Below are 17624 nucleotides of genomic sequence, written 5' to 3' on the forward strand. Positions count from 1 at the left end.
GCTGGGAGGGACCTTAAATCTCATCCAGTCCCACCCCCTGCCACTGGCAGGGACACCTTCCAGTATCCCAGGTTGCTCCAAGCCCCGTCCAGCCTGGCCTTGTTTTGTGTCTGGAGCAGCTGACCCAGGAACTGCTGCCCCTCCAGCCATGGGAGACCTCCTGCCTTTGTGACAGTGGGCAGATGTTTGGATCGTCTCAGGGCACAGAAAGTGATTTAGCAGCTGCTGCCAACTACAAGAATAATTTTAGAAGAAATGTCAGTGTCTGGTCAACTGAAAGCCTGTAGCTCAGTTTGGATGATTTTAACATTTGTATCTGTATTCACAGCGTCTACATTGTTCATTGCTGGTGTGGTCAAGTCTGGTCAGCCCCTGGGGGACAGTGCACGGCAAGGGTGGCTTGGTGGCTCTTCTCTAATTGGGAAGGGCAAAACTAAAAGCTGTTTGTTATTTCCTTTATCTTACTGAGGTCTTTTTATTCCTGGTCCTTCCAGACGAGTGAGCTGCTGCTTTCAGAGTGGGTTGTGCTCCTAGAAGAGATGCACATGGGTATGGAGAACAGCATCTTCAAAAATCCCCTTGTGGCCTCAAGTCAGGGCATTACTTGGGTAGATGTGTCATTATGGTATATATGGTATATATGGTATATATGGCACTGCTTCAGCTCATTCCTGAGGGTGTGTACCTGCTCCTCCTTTCCCAGTCCCATCAAACCTCCATCCTCTGATTAAGTCCTCCAGACTTGCCTGATTTGTGAAGCTGGTGGTTCTCGTGCTGTAAGTTCAAGTACTGAAGGTTTAGGCTGTTACCATCTCCTATGGGAATCACAGAATCATGAGGTTGGAAGAATGTGAATTGAAAACATATGGAAGTGGCTGGTGTTTTATGGAGGAAAGAGGACAAGTCAGCTGGCGAGAAGTTGTCTTTAGCTGAGCAAGAGATGCTCTCCTGGCACATTGTTCACCTTGTTACCTGAGCTGGCACAGGCATGACCCAGAGACCCTCTGTGGCTTTTTTTTTTTAGGTAATTCCTAATATTTCACAGCTTGGTTGAAACCTGGATTTAACCTTATTCAGGCTGTGCTGTGAACACTTCTGAGAGCATTAAAAATACACCTCAAAGTTCACAGTTACAGAAATACTCCATGCGTTGCCTCCAGACCCGTCCCCCGCCCACCAACACCCCGCTTCAAGGGAAACCTCAGCAGGATTAGCAGGGTTTAAACACAGTTTCTTCCACCCCAAACAACCTTTCTAGGTCTCAGCTGAAAATAGCCAGTTTACCTCCATGCTGAGGCTGCTGTGGAGGGAGACAGAGATGAACTAACAAAATCGGGTTGCCCTTAGAAACGCGTTTGTATCGGGCAGGAGAGTTGATTGGGGTTCTCTGGCGTTTGCTTGGGTGTGGGTCTTGCCAGCCCCCTGGAGCTCTGCACGGGAGGAGACGTGTGGGGTGAGGTGAGGTCTGGGGTGATTTAGTGTGGGTGAGCTGTCTCAGTGCTGGGTAATTTAGAGATGTAAAACTGAGCCTGGAAGTAAGGGACTCTAGCTAATTAGGTGCTTGTCTCTGCAGGTGGAACTATTGCAGCTGGTGCCCCCAATATTGCTAGTTTGTATTTGAAAGCATCATGCAATCAGTGGGATGCTGGAAATACAGATAATTTGCAACAAAGGAGGTTTTTTCTGTTACCTTCTTCTATCCCCCAGCTTTCCTTTGGCATTCCCGTTTGGCTTCACTGTGAGGTTGTCACACATGGACCAAAGACAGAAGGGAAAGGATGAGGGGAAATGAGCATTTTATACAGGCACATACTGACAAGACAAAGAGGAATGGCTTCCCACTGCCAGAGGACAGGGATAGATGGGATACTGGACAGAAACTGTTCCTTATGAGGTTGGGGAGACCCTGGCACAGGTTGCACAGAGCAGCTGTGGCTGCCTCACCCCTGGCTGAGTCTTGCAAGGCCAGGTTGGACGGGGCTTGGAGCAACCTGGGATAGTGGAAGGTGTCCCTGCCCATGGCAGGGGTGGGATTGGATGAGCTTTGAGGACCCTCAGAACCCAAACCAGTCTGGAATCCTGGGGTGTTTTGTGGAATGGATATTTAAAGTGATATAAGTTGGAGGATTTGGAGACGTGCTGGGGTATAAACAGGACATGCACTGTGACTTTGGCTGCTCAGACAGAAGGACTGGGGTTGTGTTGGGTGGGCTCTGCCCCTGAACTCTGGTTGCACACTTGGAGGTGCCAACACCCGCGTCCGCAGATTCCCAAAACGTGTCGGCACTCCCAAAGGGAGAGGAGCAGGAATCTGAATAGTGGCAGGATGCTGGGGCAGGAGAGGGACAGCTTGCTGTTCAGTGAGCATTGGAGGGTCACATTTGCCTTTCAGGCTGCAATTTGCGGCCCTGCAAAGCTTGTTTTCCGACAGGCATTGAGGTTCATCGGGATTTGTGTGCTCTTTCTCTTTGGAAAGCTCTCCCTGTTCCCATTCAGCTCTGTGCTAGTGCAGCTCAGGGGACATTGTGTGGCAGACAGCAGGGAAAGGCAGTGTTTGGGATTAGCTGGAAGCTGATGCTGAGATTAATGAGACATAATTAGGTAAAAAGCTCAAGATGTATTTCACGGCAAGTTTTGCTGGGATAAGCAGGGAAAGCCTGGCTGTGATATTTGGATCCAGACAGAGGCTGGGGAGGATGATTTAATGAGGATCACTTAATCTCAGAGGGATGGACAGGATGGTAACTTCCAGTTATCATCTCAGAGTTTGGTTGGGGAGCAAGGAACAAGTCCTGCAGTCAGGGATTTTGAACGAGGCAATAAAGGAGTGGTGAAACATCAACAATGTTTATGTAGGTGCATTTCTGGTACAAAAGGAGAAGATAAATACCTTATTTAAGGTTTTGTTCCAAGTATAAAATAGCCCATAAACAAGAATTTAAAGAGAGTTCAGTGATGCAGTTTAATACACAAAATACATGAAGGATTAAAGAGGTTGTTTGTACAAACACTTCATTGATCCACTTAAAATTTATGTGTCTGATAAATGGCAGTTGGGCTGTGAGCATTGACTACACATGTGGCACTAAGGAGCTTTATACCAGGCCATAGAACGTTGGAACAAGCTTAATATTGGCTTTTGCCATCGGATCCTTCTGGGGATAAGTCGTTCTGGAAAGCGGCAGACGCTGGAGGTTTGCGTCTCTTGACGGGGATGATGCACTGCTCCAGTAAAAATCTCAGTACTTGTAAGCCATGAATCCCAGTTTTTCCACTTTGCAAACACTTTTTGTTGTGTTTCTTTGTTTTTAAAACATTTTACTTGCCAGAAATTGTTCTTAGATCAGAATTAAGTATTGGTGTAAAGCTGCCATAGGCTTTTAAGGAATTCCTCACCTGCAGCTGTTAACGGTGACCATATTCATGAGTGCTCATGCCAGCAAGAAGTTATACTTGTTTTTCCCTGGTATAGTTACAATAAACACCAAACACCAGTGCCCCACTGGAGCTTGACCTGTGGTATAGTCAGGGCTCAGAATTGTGCTGTGTTTTGACATCCCGTCACATTGTACAAGAGCAGTTGCATCCAGCTGTGAAAACGGAGATGAAATCATACACAGGCCACCTCACTACTTTGAGACTCAGCTGAAAGGCATGATCCCCTTGTTGGGAATCCACTAGCAAAAAAACCCCTGAACAGACAAAAAACCCACCCAAACACACCCTAAAATAAAACATGATCTCTGCAAGGATGGGAGATGGGATATGTCATTGGATGGAGGCAGGGGAGTGGTTACAGAGGGTCAGCATTCTATTAGGTGTGGTCTTCAAATGTTTTCCAAAGTCCTTGAATTATGTTGACCTTGATTTTTGTACTATTAATTATCTTTCATCTATTATAAGCAAGAGCATCTCAGCTGTGAAGGGTCAGGGTGCTTGAGTCCTGTAATCTGAAAACTGAGGGTGGAAGGGAATGGGGGAAATCAGCATGGGCCTCTTTAATTAGGGGCTAGATTCTGCAGATTGAAGGAGGATTGAATTTTTGTCACCTAGGCAACATCAATCCTGCCTTTACCTAAGTTTAGAGTTACTTACTTTGTAACCTGAATTTTATTTTTCCTTGGAAGAAGTCAGTTCGGTTGTCATATTTCAGCATGGAGAGATGACGACACTGTTTTGATCTTACATACTTTAATTTTTACCTGGTAATGTGTCACTTGGTGGAGTTCGCTTTGGGATTTTGTTGTTGTTTTGTCTTCTAAAGGCTGTAGTTTGCTTTGCCAGCATTCCTTCCTCAGGCTTCTGAAACCTGATCTGTCAAAAGAGGGATTGATTTTGAAGGGAAAATTGATTGCTGAAGTAGTTACTAAGTAAAGGGGTTCGTGGTGCTAAGTTTGGGAGCAGCGAGATGAAAGCTGAGGGGAAACAAGCTGAAAAATTTCCTGCTGAGGAGTTTATGCTGCGATTTAATTCTTCTAATAGGGAGCACTGATGCTTTCTGAGCTCATTCATTGCCGTGCAGCTTTCCAAACCACTCTGTGCTGTGGGGGAGTTCATCTTTTGCCCTTATCCTTTCCTTTATAAGCTTGGCTGGATTATTTTCCCATATCAGCTTACTAAGAGGAGAATGATGCTGCCTCCCATGCCTTTTCTGTGCAACATGAAAACTGGGGAGGCAGTGAGACCACAGCCACGTTGAAGTGTTCGGGTAGCAAACCCCACGGAATCCCTTGTGCTGCCTCTTTAAGGGCTTGAGCTCTGCCTGCACAGGGATGGGCAGGAAGAGCTCCGAAGCCAGCCCAGCGTGGCACAGACGGGATGGGGCTGTGATGTGCCTGTGATGGGATGGGCTGTGATGGGATGGGGCCACAGTGGGATGTGGACATGGTGGGATGTGGCTGTGATGGGGTGGGGCCGTGGGCTTTGCTGATGGATGCAGGGAGAGGATGCAGTGCTGAGCCGGCTCGCAGCCAGAGCTCTCTGGGGTCTCCCTGACAGAAGAACTCTCTGGGATCTCTCTGCCAGAACTCTCTGGGATCTCTCTGCCAGAACTCTCTGGGATCTCACTGCCAGAACTCTCTGGGTTCTCACTGCCACAGCTCCCTGGATCTCACTGCCAGAACTCTCTGGGATCTCACTGCTGGAGCTCTCTGGGATCTCTCTGCCAGAACTCTCTGGGTTCTCACTGCCACAGCTCCCTGGATCTCACTGCCAGAACTCTCTGGGATCTCACTGCCAGAGCTCCCTTGGATCTCAGTGATAGTGCTGTCCAGGATCTCACTGCTTCAGCTCTCTGGATCTCACTGCCAGAGCTCCTTTGGATCTCACTGCCAGAGCTCCCTGGATCTCACTGCCGAAGCTCCCTGGATCTCACTGCTGGAGCTCCTTTGGATCTCAGTGATAGAGCTGTCCAGGATCTCACTGCTGCAGCTCTCTGGGATCTCACTGCCAGAACTGTCTGGGATCTCACTGCTGGAGCTCTCTGGGATCTCACTGCTGGAGCTCTCTGGGATCTCACTGCCAGAACTGTCTGGGATCTCACTGCTGGAGCTCTCTGGGATCTTTCTGCCAGCACTCTCTGGGATCTCACTGACAGAGCTCTCTGGATCTCACTGCCAGAGCTTTCTGCCAGGTAGGACTGAGTGCACTGAACAAAAGGCTTGACCCTATGAGTGGAGGATGGTGGAGCTGGGAAGGATGGGGTGATGCCAGGGAAGTTCGAGCTGCTGTGACTGGCAGCTTTTCCCTTTGAACCTTTTCAGAGCCGTGTGGTTTCCCAGCTGGCTCAATGAAGTGTTGCTGCTGTTGGGATGTTCACCTCCTGCATTTTAATTGTATGATGAATAGAGAAGAGGCTGCAGAGGAGAAACACGTTCCTGGAAAGCTCCCTGCCGTTACATCCTTGCATGCTTGGAGGGGTTTTATAGATTGCTTGCGCCAGAAAGCTGAAAGAAATGCTCAAATTTGATGTGGTTTCTTGCCCTTCTGTAATCTTGCTTGCCAGTTTTTCCTTACGGTTTTTAATGCACAGTTTCAGTACAAGCAGGGACACGTGGGGATTATATAACCCTGAGGAACCGGTGGGAGACTGGCTCCGTTTCTGGGCAGGGATGAAAATCAGGAGTTCTGGAATGATTTTTTGGAAGGTGTTTGCATAGGTGCCCGTGGGTGTTTTTATCCTGGGAAAAGGTGCTGTGAGCTGGAAGGGGAGGAGACGCCAGTGGTGCTTGGGGTAAAATGGTTGCTGGTTGCTGAAATGAACTTAGGTGAGAAGCACCATTTGAGGGAAAATGAATCCATTTTGGGAGAAAATGGAATAATGTTCTTTCTGTCTTCCTACAATCTCGGAGGAGCAGAGAAACCTGTACAAATTAGTGGTGGAAGGGCTGATTTTGGTGTGTGTTTCCAGGTCTGTAACAGCACATGGAAATCTCACAGAATCGCTGTTCTGTAGTATGATTGGAACAAGCAGAGAAATGTGATACGAGGAGGAGATTTCTGCAAGGGATTCCTGATGACTCTAATTTCACTCGGTGTTTGGCAGTGTCACTGATTGCTCCAGCAGCTCCAGGCTGGTTTTTTTTTTCCTTAATCGCTTTACAGAGCAGTCAGATATTCCTCTCTTCTCGGAGTGTGGCCATGGCTGCCTAATTAAGAGACATCCTTCTCTTTTAGGGAGATTTTTGGTTTCCAGAAAAATACTATTCGGTTTGCAGCCGGTGTTCCTTCTCCAACTGGGACTGTAATAGCTCCTGAAATTCCCTAGCTTGTAATCAGTGCTGCAACCAGATGGGGACTAGGTGGAACTCCCATTGCATCTGTGCCTGCATTTATGAATCTGCCAGAAGTATGTCACTTAGGTGAGATTTTAAATATATATTTCGTGAGTTAACGAGGAGAATCCAGTGTTGGTATTGCCAGAGTTGCCATCCTTCTCCTGGATCCTGGCATGATGCTGATGGAGCAGGGAGAGCTCTGAGGAGTCATTCAGCCTGACATGAGCAAAGCAGAGGCTGTAGTTCTACTTTACCAACCTTAATGGTGCTTTAAGAGGTTCTTCTTGGATTTAACAGGGTCTCTCCTCGTCTTTTCTCCCTGTGGGAGGAGCTCTGAAAACGGTGTGAGGTTTGGATTATCTTTGCTTCCCCCCCCCTTCCCACCCTCCTGGATGATTTTGGAGCATGGTTGCACAAATCAGTGACGTGTGTGGTAGGATATAGGGGAGGAGGAGGGAGAGGAAGAGGGAGGGCACAGAATGCTCCTGAATTGGATCTCAGCATGGCAGGGCAGTAACACGAAAGAGCTGCCTGAATTACTCAAGGTGTCCTGGTCTTCCTGGCTGTGGTGAATCCAGTGCTGCAGTGAGGCTGGGCTGGCTGGACTTTAACTCCTGCACTTGTCTGGGTGTGCTGGGGCAGCCTGAGGGCAGCAATCCCAAGGCCTGTGCTGCCCCAGTGGCACCAAAATTTGTGTGTGAGAGCAGATGAGTGAATGCCCTGGGGGTGGTGTGGGTGTGGATGTGCATGTGGATGGGATGATGCTGCTGAATGAGGTTCTGCTTCCCACCTGCCTGCCCTGACCTGTTCACCTCCCTTGGTGGAGTGTCCATGCTGTCACTTAACCCATTCCTAGGGAGAAGATGAACTTTGCTGTCACCCTGGCTCGCTTCTCCCACAGTAACAGCAGCTGTTACCCCAGGACAGGCTCCTTTGGCAGGTGGAGGGAGAGGGAAGTTGGTGATTCCCACTGGGGAGCAGAAACCAGTTCCAAGAAGCTTGGTGGGAACCAGGAGCCTTTCCAGTTGCCCAGCTCCTCTCAGGGAAGCAAGAACCTTTTCATTTGCTCAACTTCTTGCAGAGAGTCAGTCTGTGGATGCCACAACTTGGATACTGGAAATAATCACTTTCTCAGCCTTATTTCATTAAGGCTTACTGGAATTTAAGGTGTTTTGTTCCTATCAGTCTTGTGTCCAGGTCAAATCCTTTGGCAAAAAGGACTTAAAAAGTTTATTCTGGATGGGACAAGAATCATCCCTTTCTAGGAGAGATCTTAAACAGTGACTCCAGACTCTTCAAATCCATCTAAGCTGCTCCTTCCTCCAGGTAGCTCTTCCTGGGTGCAAAAAGAGTGGTTGCTCTGCTCAAAGGAGATTATTTCCTCCTGACTTATATAAGTTCTAAAATAAGAATATAAATCCCAACCTTGTCAAGGATGAAACCATTTTTCCAAACTCAGGAATGATCCCTTTTGAAGCAACCATTGCTTCAATGAATTGCCAGGAGTGCCTGGAGGGAAGTCTCAGGTGTGACACAAGGTGTTCTGGGGGAGAGGGAATAGTGCTACAGCAAGAAATTCGAGTTTTCTTTCCATCTTCCACTGTGTTTTTACTCCTCAGATTTTTGCTTTTCTGTTGTCGTTTTCCAAAATCTGGGGGTGAATGCAAGATCCTTGGGATGAAGGCTGGGAATAACTCTGTTGAAGTTTGTGACAAATCTTACTGCTGTTTGGCTAGATCAGGGTTTTAAATCCCATTTGGTTGTTAAAAACCTCTCTGTTCATCAAATGACACTGCTTGGGCCTGAGCTGGCAGATGAGCCTTAGAGCCTGCAGACGAATTCTTTGCATCCTTTAAAAAAGGTGAAAAGAGACGTGGGGTGAGTGAGCACCAGCCTGGGCACCAGCGGGGCTGCCTCCTGTTCCTGCTCCTCCTGCCCTGGAGCTGGCCTGGGCTGTCCCTTGTCACCTGCCAGGGTGACAGACCAGGGCCTCCCTGCAAAGCTGCTGCGAAGGTCAGGGCTGGGCTCTTCCCAGTATAATCCCATCAAGCAGCTTTTTATTGTGCCTGGTGCTCAAACATTGAATATGTAACAAAACTGAGAAGTTTTAGAGCAATTTCTGAGCCTGTTTGGTGAGGAGGAGCTTTTCAGTGGTGAGTTCAGAGCCAGAGCAGAGCGAGATTGTAAATTTGACTCTGTGTGTTTCTGATGCTGTAAATTTGCCTCAGCACTGCTAGAGGAGGAGCTGATCCAGCTGGGATGTGCTGTGAGCAGTTGGCAGGGGCAGAGCAGATTGTGTCTGAACAGTCCTTACTTCAGCCTTAACTTTTGGTCCATTTTAAGTTGAATTGTTGGGATTATGGAGCTTGGGGTGGCTGTTGAGTTGCCTCATTGCTGGCAGGGTCTGTCCTTGTCACTGTGATGTTTGTCCCTGAAAAGCTTTGGGCAGCAGCATTAATCTGGAGATCAAACTTGGGGTGCAAAGAAATTTTGACTCAAACTAATCTCAGAATTTAACTTAGCAATGTGTTTTTCCTTGTTAGAATAAAATTAAGAAGTGTTTTAATGACTATTTTCTTTTCAAGTGTCCCACCATGTTAACATATAAGATCTGTGTCCTTCCATGTGTGCAAGAACCTCAGTCGATCCAACTGTTTTCATTTCCCGTGAGATTTTGGTGTGTAAAATATAAACAGCAAAAAGGTGAAATCCGATTATGGCATTTAGGAAAATTTTTCAGCAAGTGCCTTTTCCATGACAGTGGGCATTGGGTATTGTCTAGATCTCTATGAGGCCACAAAGGTACCCAGTCAAGCTTTTTTATTCTTATGGATCCCTGTATCCCTCTGTTTTATTCCAGAAATAAATCAGATGCTGTTGTGGGGGGGGGGGGGTTTGTGCATTGTTTTTTTCCCTTTTTTTCCCCCTTCTATTTCCACAATGCCTTTACAATTAAGAAAACTCTTGCAATTGGCCTTTAAGTCACCCTGCAGCAGCTCCTCAAAAGCTCCCTTCCCTCTGACAGCCCTTTATTTTGAGGAAAGGAGTCACTGGGTGAAGAGAGGCAAACAAGGGAACAATTCCAGCAGGATTGCTGCGTGGTTAGCAGAACAGGAGCTGCCATTGTCCAGCAGGGCCCTGCTGAATGCCGAGGGCCTGTGCCTTCCAGGGTTCTTCCCTTTCAACGCTCTTGACAGGCCCAAGGTTTTGCGAGCAGTTTGTGTTGGTTCCCTTTCCTGCTGTGGGAGCAGCTGCCTCTGGAGGCCCTGAGGGATCCAGGCCGGGTGGGGTGTCCCTGGGGTGTCAGCTCAGCCCTGCCCTCCTGCTGCTTTCCTTGACTCGCTGTGTTGCAGAATCCCCCGAGGTCCCGTGCAGCAGCCCCTGGAGGATCGGATCTTCACTCCGACCGTCTCGGCTGTGTACAGCACTGTGAGTATCCGCCGGGGCTGGGCAGCCTGAGGGGCTCAGAGGCTGTGCAGCACCCAGTGCAGCCAGAAACTGCACTGCAAATGATGCACTGCCGAAAATGCAACTTCTTTTTGCCCCCTGAAATAAACGGTGCTCAAAAAGACTCTCGGTTGCATGTGAGTAGAAAAAGGAGGGGATCCCTTTGGTTCTCCACAACTCCTGACAGGGGGTGCAGCCAGCTGGGGGGCAGGGTCTGCTCCCAGGAAATGAGGACAGGACAAGGGCACAACTTCCACGTTGTGCCAAGGGAAGTTCACACTGGATATTGGGAAAACCTCTTCACTGAAAGCATGCTCAGACAGCTGCCAGAGCAGTGGTAGTCACACATCCCTGGAAGAGTTCAAAAGGTGTGTGGATGTGCTGGCACCTGGGGACGGGGTTGGGTGGGCATTGGGATATTGGCTGAACATTTGGCTTGGTCTCTGAGGTCTTTTCCAACCTTAATTATGGTTTTATGAAGAACCTTTTTTTGTTGCGTGGGAATAAGAAAGGAAGAAATCTTTGGAGGGCTTGTGGGTCCATTGCTGTTTTTAAGCATCCCTAGTTTTATTTAGCCTATTGGAGAGTAGGTTTTCCCAGCAGTGTCACTGGAACACTGTGACAGTGTTTTGGCCATGTTTTCACTTGGGCAGCTCCATCTCTTTCCTTTCCCCTGCATCTCACAGACTGATTTTTTTGTGTACTCTTGGCTTTACATTTCTAGTACCTTCTTATGAGAAAAATAATCAAGAAAGATTTGTTTTCACATGGAATATTCCAATGCACAGAGGAAGAAATATTTTGATAGTAAATAGAATATTCGGGATGGCTGCATTTGGTTCGCTGTCCTAGATGATTGCTAATGTATAATATTGATTATTGTAGCAATTTAGCTTAGAAACAGTGATGTTTATTTGTGAACATGATAGTCTTTTCCTTTTATTCACTTCTTTTTTTCCAGTGGTAATAGCTGGAAGCCTGGGGTTATTTATAAGCCTTGCTAAATCAGCACAGCCCTGGGAAAGTGATATTTTGCTTTTCTGGTTGGGATAGTGCAAATATTTTTAATGCCAAAAAACCCCACTTTTAAGTTGCTCTTTTAATTATTTGGAAAAGAGGAAGAAAAGCTGTAGATGGGATAAATTCTCTGTGTTTTATGCAGGAACATAAGCTGCTCATAGAAAAAAAAAAAAGCTGCTGTGCAAGGTTTTCTCCTCCTCTGTTTGCAGGAGTGACTGGGGATGGTGTTCTTGGCTCTGGCTCCCTGGGGGCACCTGGAGCATCTCCTGCCCAGAGCAGCTGGATCCCTGGATCTCTGGCAGTGTCCAAGGCCAGGCTGGGCTCTGGGTTTGCAGCAGCCTGGGACAGAGGAAGGTGTCCCTGCCCATGGCAGGGGTGGAACAGGATGAGGAGGATTGAAGTCCCTCCTAACCCAAACCATTCCATGATAATTCAACAATGATGATGATATTTAGCCTCCTCTACTGCAGCTGTCAGGGTTTCTAAGATAAGCTCTGGGCAGGATTAAAGGTAAAAGTGCTGCCAAGTGCCCCTTGGTCCTGGAAATGCAGCAGCTCAGGTGGCTGCAGTGGCAGAGCACTCAGGTGTGGCCATGGGAGCTCTGGTGGCCAGGGAGCCATGGGTTCCATCCAGGTGAGTTGGAATGGTTGGATACAGCTCTGACAAGTGCTGAAGATTTTGGGGTTTGTGGCATTGGCAGCAGTGAATCAACAGCCCTGAGCTGCAGGCTCTGCACACCCTCTGTTCTCAGTATCTGATACAGAAATGTTTGTGTGCAGAAAAGCAAAACCAAAAGAACAAATTCAGAAGAAATTCCTCCCTGTGAGGGTGCTGAGGCCCTGGCACAGGGTGCCCAGAGCAGCTGTGGCTGCCCCATCCCTGGCAATGTCTAAGGCCAGGTAGGACAGGGCTTGGAGCAACCTGGGATCGTGGAGAGTGTCCCTGCCCATGTAACAAGAGGAGCTTTTGAGATCCCTTCCAACCCAAACCATTCTGTGAACATAAATGTACAAACAGTTATAATAAATAATTCAGTTTATATTATCTTTTATATATCCCATTCAACACTTAAAAACACTTTTAAAAGTGTCTGAAGTCTTTTAAAGAAGGTTATTTTTTTCAGTTCTTTCTTCCCAAGATATAATGCAGATGCCTGTGGGGAAAATATGACTGTAAAAATTTAAATTAATGTAAAATAGAAAAGTAACTGTGAAGAATGACCTAAAATAGCTTTTCAGTGTGGAAAAATATCACTTCTTGCTATGTTACAGGAATAGAAGACAGGGCTGGGAATATCTCAGCTCAGGATTTGAGAATGCACAAGTTTGAGGGAAAATGTCATGTTTTGGGGAGAGAAATTTCTCATCTGGGTTCCTTTCAGGCTTCCATTTGAAGCCCCAGGCAGATTTCAGATTCAGAGGGAGTCCAGGGAAAATGAATTGGGTTGGAAAAAGCACATCATGGGAGGGCCCTGACAAATTCATTCAGGAAAGGTCTCAGTGGTTTGTTACACAAGTAACAGCACCACGTGTTTAAGGCCTGGTTTGCATTGAGCAGCTCTTTTTTATTTGATTAATTTGATACAATTTGTCTAGATTTTACACAAATTCCCTAATTGAAGGTGAGGGAGCAGTATGAGATCATAGAATGGTGAAGATTGGAAAAGGCCTCCAAGATCTTCAAGTCCAACCTTCAAGTGCATCCTCAGTAGCCAGGGGCTGCTTTTTCCTGTTGGAGTTTTATTCACTTGCACATCCTCAGTGGGATTCATGTGGATTGTGGATCATCATTTCCAGAGATGAGTCTTTGTCAGAGCCTGGCTGGTGTGGGAAGAGGTCTGGGGCCATAACCACACGTGGTGACTCTGAGCTGCTTCCCTGTGCATCAGGCATGGGGTGGGAGGAGAAATCACTTGAGATATGGAACACCCACAGCCCACCATTTTTAGTTAGATAAAGATGAAGAATAATTCAAATATCCATTCCATGCCTTTCCACGTGCATTATCAGGACCTTGGTTGCACATTCCAGGATCTTCTTTTCCCCACAGCTACCAAAATAGGAATTGAAAATCATGTGGCTTCCACTATGAGCCCAAATAATAAAACTGAATCTGAGGAACAGTTTTCCTGTAGTGCAGAGATAGGAGGTGAGGAAGAGACCAAGTGGGATGAAGTTTGTCTGAGAACTTGGAGATCCTCAAAATTCACAACAAGGCTTTGGTAGAACCTCTTTATCAAGGAAATCATACTGGTATTAAAACGAAACCCACCTAAATTCATCATAAGTCATCTTTGTTTATTTGTTGTTACATACTGAGTGGATTGTTGGTTTGGGTTTTTTAATAATTAAATCCAGCAGTAAAATTATTTGAAAGCAAACCACAGTTGGAAATAATTATTTCAATGATTTAACCTTGTAATAATTTTCCCTCATCAATAATGGAGAATGTTCTATTGCAGAGCTACTTTTGGACATAAAGATTTGGGGATTGTCCTATAAACAGTTTCTTGCCTGGTGTTTCCTAATCTTCTACACTGCAAGAAGTAAGGGTGATTACTTGTGTGGCATCTGAAAGATCCCAAACCTGCTGGGTTCAGAAGGGGCATAAGAATGAAATTCTGTTTCTGTTGTAAATTATTTCAAAGAAATACATTCAAGAGAGTTTTTTGGTTTGGAGTTTTTTTTGAAAGATGTAGACCTCTGATGGGATGGGAACTGCACACAAAGTGACTGTAAATCCCACCAGCCACCCCTGTCCTGTGCCCAGGGGAATGGGGCTAAATCTATGGAAAATGAGATTAATGAGCAGAAGCAGATATGCTCTTCAAATTCAGCTTGAGGCACAACTCTGGAATTGGATAAGAACAATAACAGTGTTCGTGGACATCCAGTTTTTGCACAAATAACTGTTTTTGGCAGGTTTTGGTGGAGGTTTGTAACTGCTTTAGTAGCATGTTGTGATTGGAAATGCTGAAGCTTGGACCAGAACTCCTCTGGGATAAACTTCCATGGGCTGAGAAGCAGCACTGATGCCCTGAGCAACCTGGTGCAGTAGAAAGTACTCCTGCCACTGGAATGGCATGAACCGAAGGTCCCTTCCAACCCAAACCATTCCATGCTTCTGTGAGCGACTTCTGGGTGAGAGGTGATGAGGAGTGAGTGTAAGCAGGTGTGTTTGTGTGGGCAGAAGTCACTGGGTCGAGTGCAGCCTGGAGCAGGCTCCCTGTGCAGAGCTGGATCCAGCACTCCTTGATGCCACTCGTTCATTGCTGTCCCCCATTGGGTGCTGAAGAAGCCCCTTGTCCCAGATTTTCAAGGACTAAGGGTTGACTCCATCATTTGCTCTTAGGGTGTTTGGTTGTTTCTTGTCCTGGGGCGCCCGTGGGTCCCCCCGAGTGTTTCTCGCCCAGCAGAGGTTCCATGATCACCTTTGTGTCCTTTAAAGGGATCTTCCTGCAGTGAAGAGAATCCTGTAGAAAAGGGATTAGGGAGGATCAGCTGCTCCAGCACCCTGTGCTTAAAGGGAGGATCTGGGTCAGGAGGGCGATGCAGTCCCTGCCAGCTGCTGTGGAACGTGCAGGAGGGAAGCTCCGTTCCTCATCCTGTCCCAGCCCAGAATCATGGAATGGTCCTTAAAGCCCGTCCAGTGCCACTCCTGCCATGCACAGGGACACTTTCCACTACCCCTGGTTGCTCCAAGCCCTGGCCTTGGACACTTCCAGGGATGGAGCAGCTGCAGCTTCTGAAGTACCTGAAACCAGGGACTTGGATGGAGTAAAGAGAATTCCCAAACTTGTAGAAGATGCTAAATGCAAAAGGTGTAAAAGATCTCAGAAAGAAAAGCAAGAATTCCAGACTGAGTTTTTATTTTGTATTTCATTACCTGCTTCCTCTAAAATACAGGATTAAGGTTTCTGGAAAACTCTTGCTACTCAGGGAAAATAGAAAGTGATGCCCTAGCAAATTAATATGTAATTTTGCGCTTCCAGTTTTAGGAGAACAATTTAGCCTGTAGATTTAAGGAGGATATTTGCTTCTATAGTCATCTCAGGCCATTTAAGAAACAGCAAACCACACCCTGGGCTCTACAGGGGCAGGTACCTCAGGAGTGATGAGCTTAGACAGTCTCTACCTTTTACCTTTGTTAAAAATTACTGAAAAAAATCACAAACTCAGTAAGTTTGTCTTCCTTTACTATCTGTTTACATTAAAATCAGTATCTTCAGTTTATTCAGTATATTCAGTTTATTTGTAAATAATTTGTTGTAGGAAGAGGAAAGTGTAGCTGCTGAGGAAGGCTCTCTGTGCTTTCACCTCTGCTGGAATGAACAGCAGTCCTTGGTTTGGGTGCCCTAAGCTAGACTTGGCTAACCTTAGGAGGTCCTGGAAAATCAGTGGTAGGCTCCTATGGGTTAGTCTCCAAGTGTGCTGTTGCCAGACTATCAAGCTGGTGCAATTTTATAATTGTTCTGCTGCCTTCGTTAGGCTTTCAAACCAATTTTAGTAGACAGGCCTCTGTCTGTTGTGTCTGCATGAGGATATATCATGGACTTACTGAAGCAACTGCAGTCTTCCTCTCAGCTCAGCTTCCAGATTTCTGACCCAATCATCAGAGTGTTTCTTGATGTCTTTTAGTAACCTCCAGCTTAGGTTATTTTGCCCAAGGCAGTGCTGGGGTCACCATCTCTGGAAGTCAGAAGGTGTGGGGATGTGGCACTTTGGGAACGTGGCAGTACTGGGTTAGTGGTTGAACTAGATGATATTGGAGGGCTTTCCAGCCTTAGTGATTCTGGGATTCTGCTCCATGATTCTATTTGCATGTTACAATTTCTGAGGAGGAAGAGACTGCTGGATGCTCACACTGACCTGAGGCATTGGTAGTGCCCCTGTCCCCTTTGTTAAAGTCCCGTGTGGACTTTGCTGCTGTTGGATCAGAGGATTTTGGATGGCTCCAGCCTTAGCTGGAGCAGTGTTCGCACTGCTGAGAGTAGGAAGGTGAAAACTGGCAGTGGTTGAAATCCCACAGCTGTCACAAAATAACCTCTATTCTCCCCCAAGAAGTGCCATTCAAAGAGAGTGGTAGTGAGGAGCACGGGCACAACCTGCCACTGGGGCTGTTGATAGGAGTGATTTCCTTGATTTTGGGTTGCCTTTGCTTCCTCCCCCTCCCTGACTTCATTATTTGATATCCACCACAGTCCATGGTCACCTCTAAGCAGCAGGTGCTGCACAACTGACATGGCAACTCTGAGAGAGTTGATACAGGAGTCATTGGAGACACTTGAATTTTCTCAGGGATGTGGCAAGTTTTGTGGAGCTCTCTGTAAGGCTGGCTCTGATTCAGCTGGGGCTGCGTGCGCACACCTGCCAAGAAAGATCAGCCTGAAAAGGAGATGATCCATCCCTCGGGAAGGGAAGGGCCCAGCTGGGGACAGAGGATGAGGTTCTGTGACTGAGCCACCCTTTCCTCTGATGAGCACTCGGGGGCTGTAAATCTTGCCCAGTGAAGGCTCCTGGCCCATTCCCCAGCCTGGAGCTGTTCATGTTGTGATTTTGTGGGATTTCGGTGCTGGCGCAGCTGCTGCGGTGGTTTAGGAGCTGTAACAGCAGGCATGGACACTCCAAGTGCAATAAAGTGACTTGGAAAAAGCACTTGAGTGGTGAACTCTGTGACTTCTGCTCTCTTGAGCTTGGAGCTAGTACTCCATTAAAGGAGCCAGGAGTTTCCCTCTGCCTTCTTTACCTTGCTAAGGACATCATTGCACACTTTGGCCTGCACAGTGCCAGTGACCTCTGTGGGCTTCAGGTGCCTTTAGCTCAGACTGAGGAATGTTAGACAGGATATTGGGAGGGAATTCCTCCCTGTGAGGGTGGCAGGCCCTGGCACAGGTGCCCAGAGCAGCTGTGGCTGCCCCTGGATCGCTGGCAGTGTCCAGGGCCAGGCTGGACACTGGGGCTGGGAGCAGCTGGGATGGTGGAAGGTGTCCTTGCCCATGGCAGGGGTGGCACTGGATGGATTTAAGGTCTCTTCCAACCCAAACCATTCCATGATTAAATGGTGCTTTTCAGCAAACTAATAAGTGAGAAAAGGTCAGTGAGAATCAAATGCTGGATTTCAGTAGTGTGAGTTTTAACCCAACCTGCCAAAATTTAATTGTGTTGAATAGCCAGAGGTGTCACCCAATAGTTGTCTGACTCTTTTTTCCTGTGATTCCTCTTTTTTTTTGGTATAGTCACTCTCTAAAACATATTTAAAACATTACCATCATGGAGATAGTAAAACAGAGCAAATATTTGTGTGCCATGAAAACATTTTTCTAGTATTTTGCTTAATGTGTTTTGCTGAGTATAAGTTGAGAAAGGAGATAAACATATGCAA

The 17624-nt window shown here is 46.9% G+C and overlaps 1 protein-coding gene across 9 annotated transcripts in view; it reads left to right on the plus strand.

Moving 5' to 3' along the window:
• Positions 1-17624, plus strand: part of EIF4G3 (eukaryotic translation initiation factor 4 gamma 3) — a 131053-nt gene that overhangs the window by 25131 nt on the left and 88298 nt on the right. For all 9 annotated transcript variants that reach the window (XR_008842009.1, XM_056507995.1, XM_056508000.1 and 6 more), the window contains exon 2: positions 10130-10205. Coding sequence is in view for 8 of the 9 variants with exons in the window: in XM_056507995.1 (XP_056363970.1) it covers positions 10130-10205 (76 nt within the window). In the remaining variant the exon portion in view is untranslated. The remainder of the gene's footprint in view (positions 1-10129; positions 10206-17624) is intronic.

The sequence above is a fragment of the Oenanthe melanoleuca genome, chromosome 21 (genome assembly GCF_029582105.1).
Source record: "Oenanthe melanoleuca isolate GR-GAL-2019-014 chromosome 21, OMel1.0, whole genome shotgun sequence".
Classification (NCBI taxonomy): Eukaryota; Metazoa; Chordata; class Aves; order Passeriformes; family Muscicapidae; genus Oenanthe; species Oenanthe melanoleuca.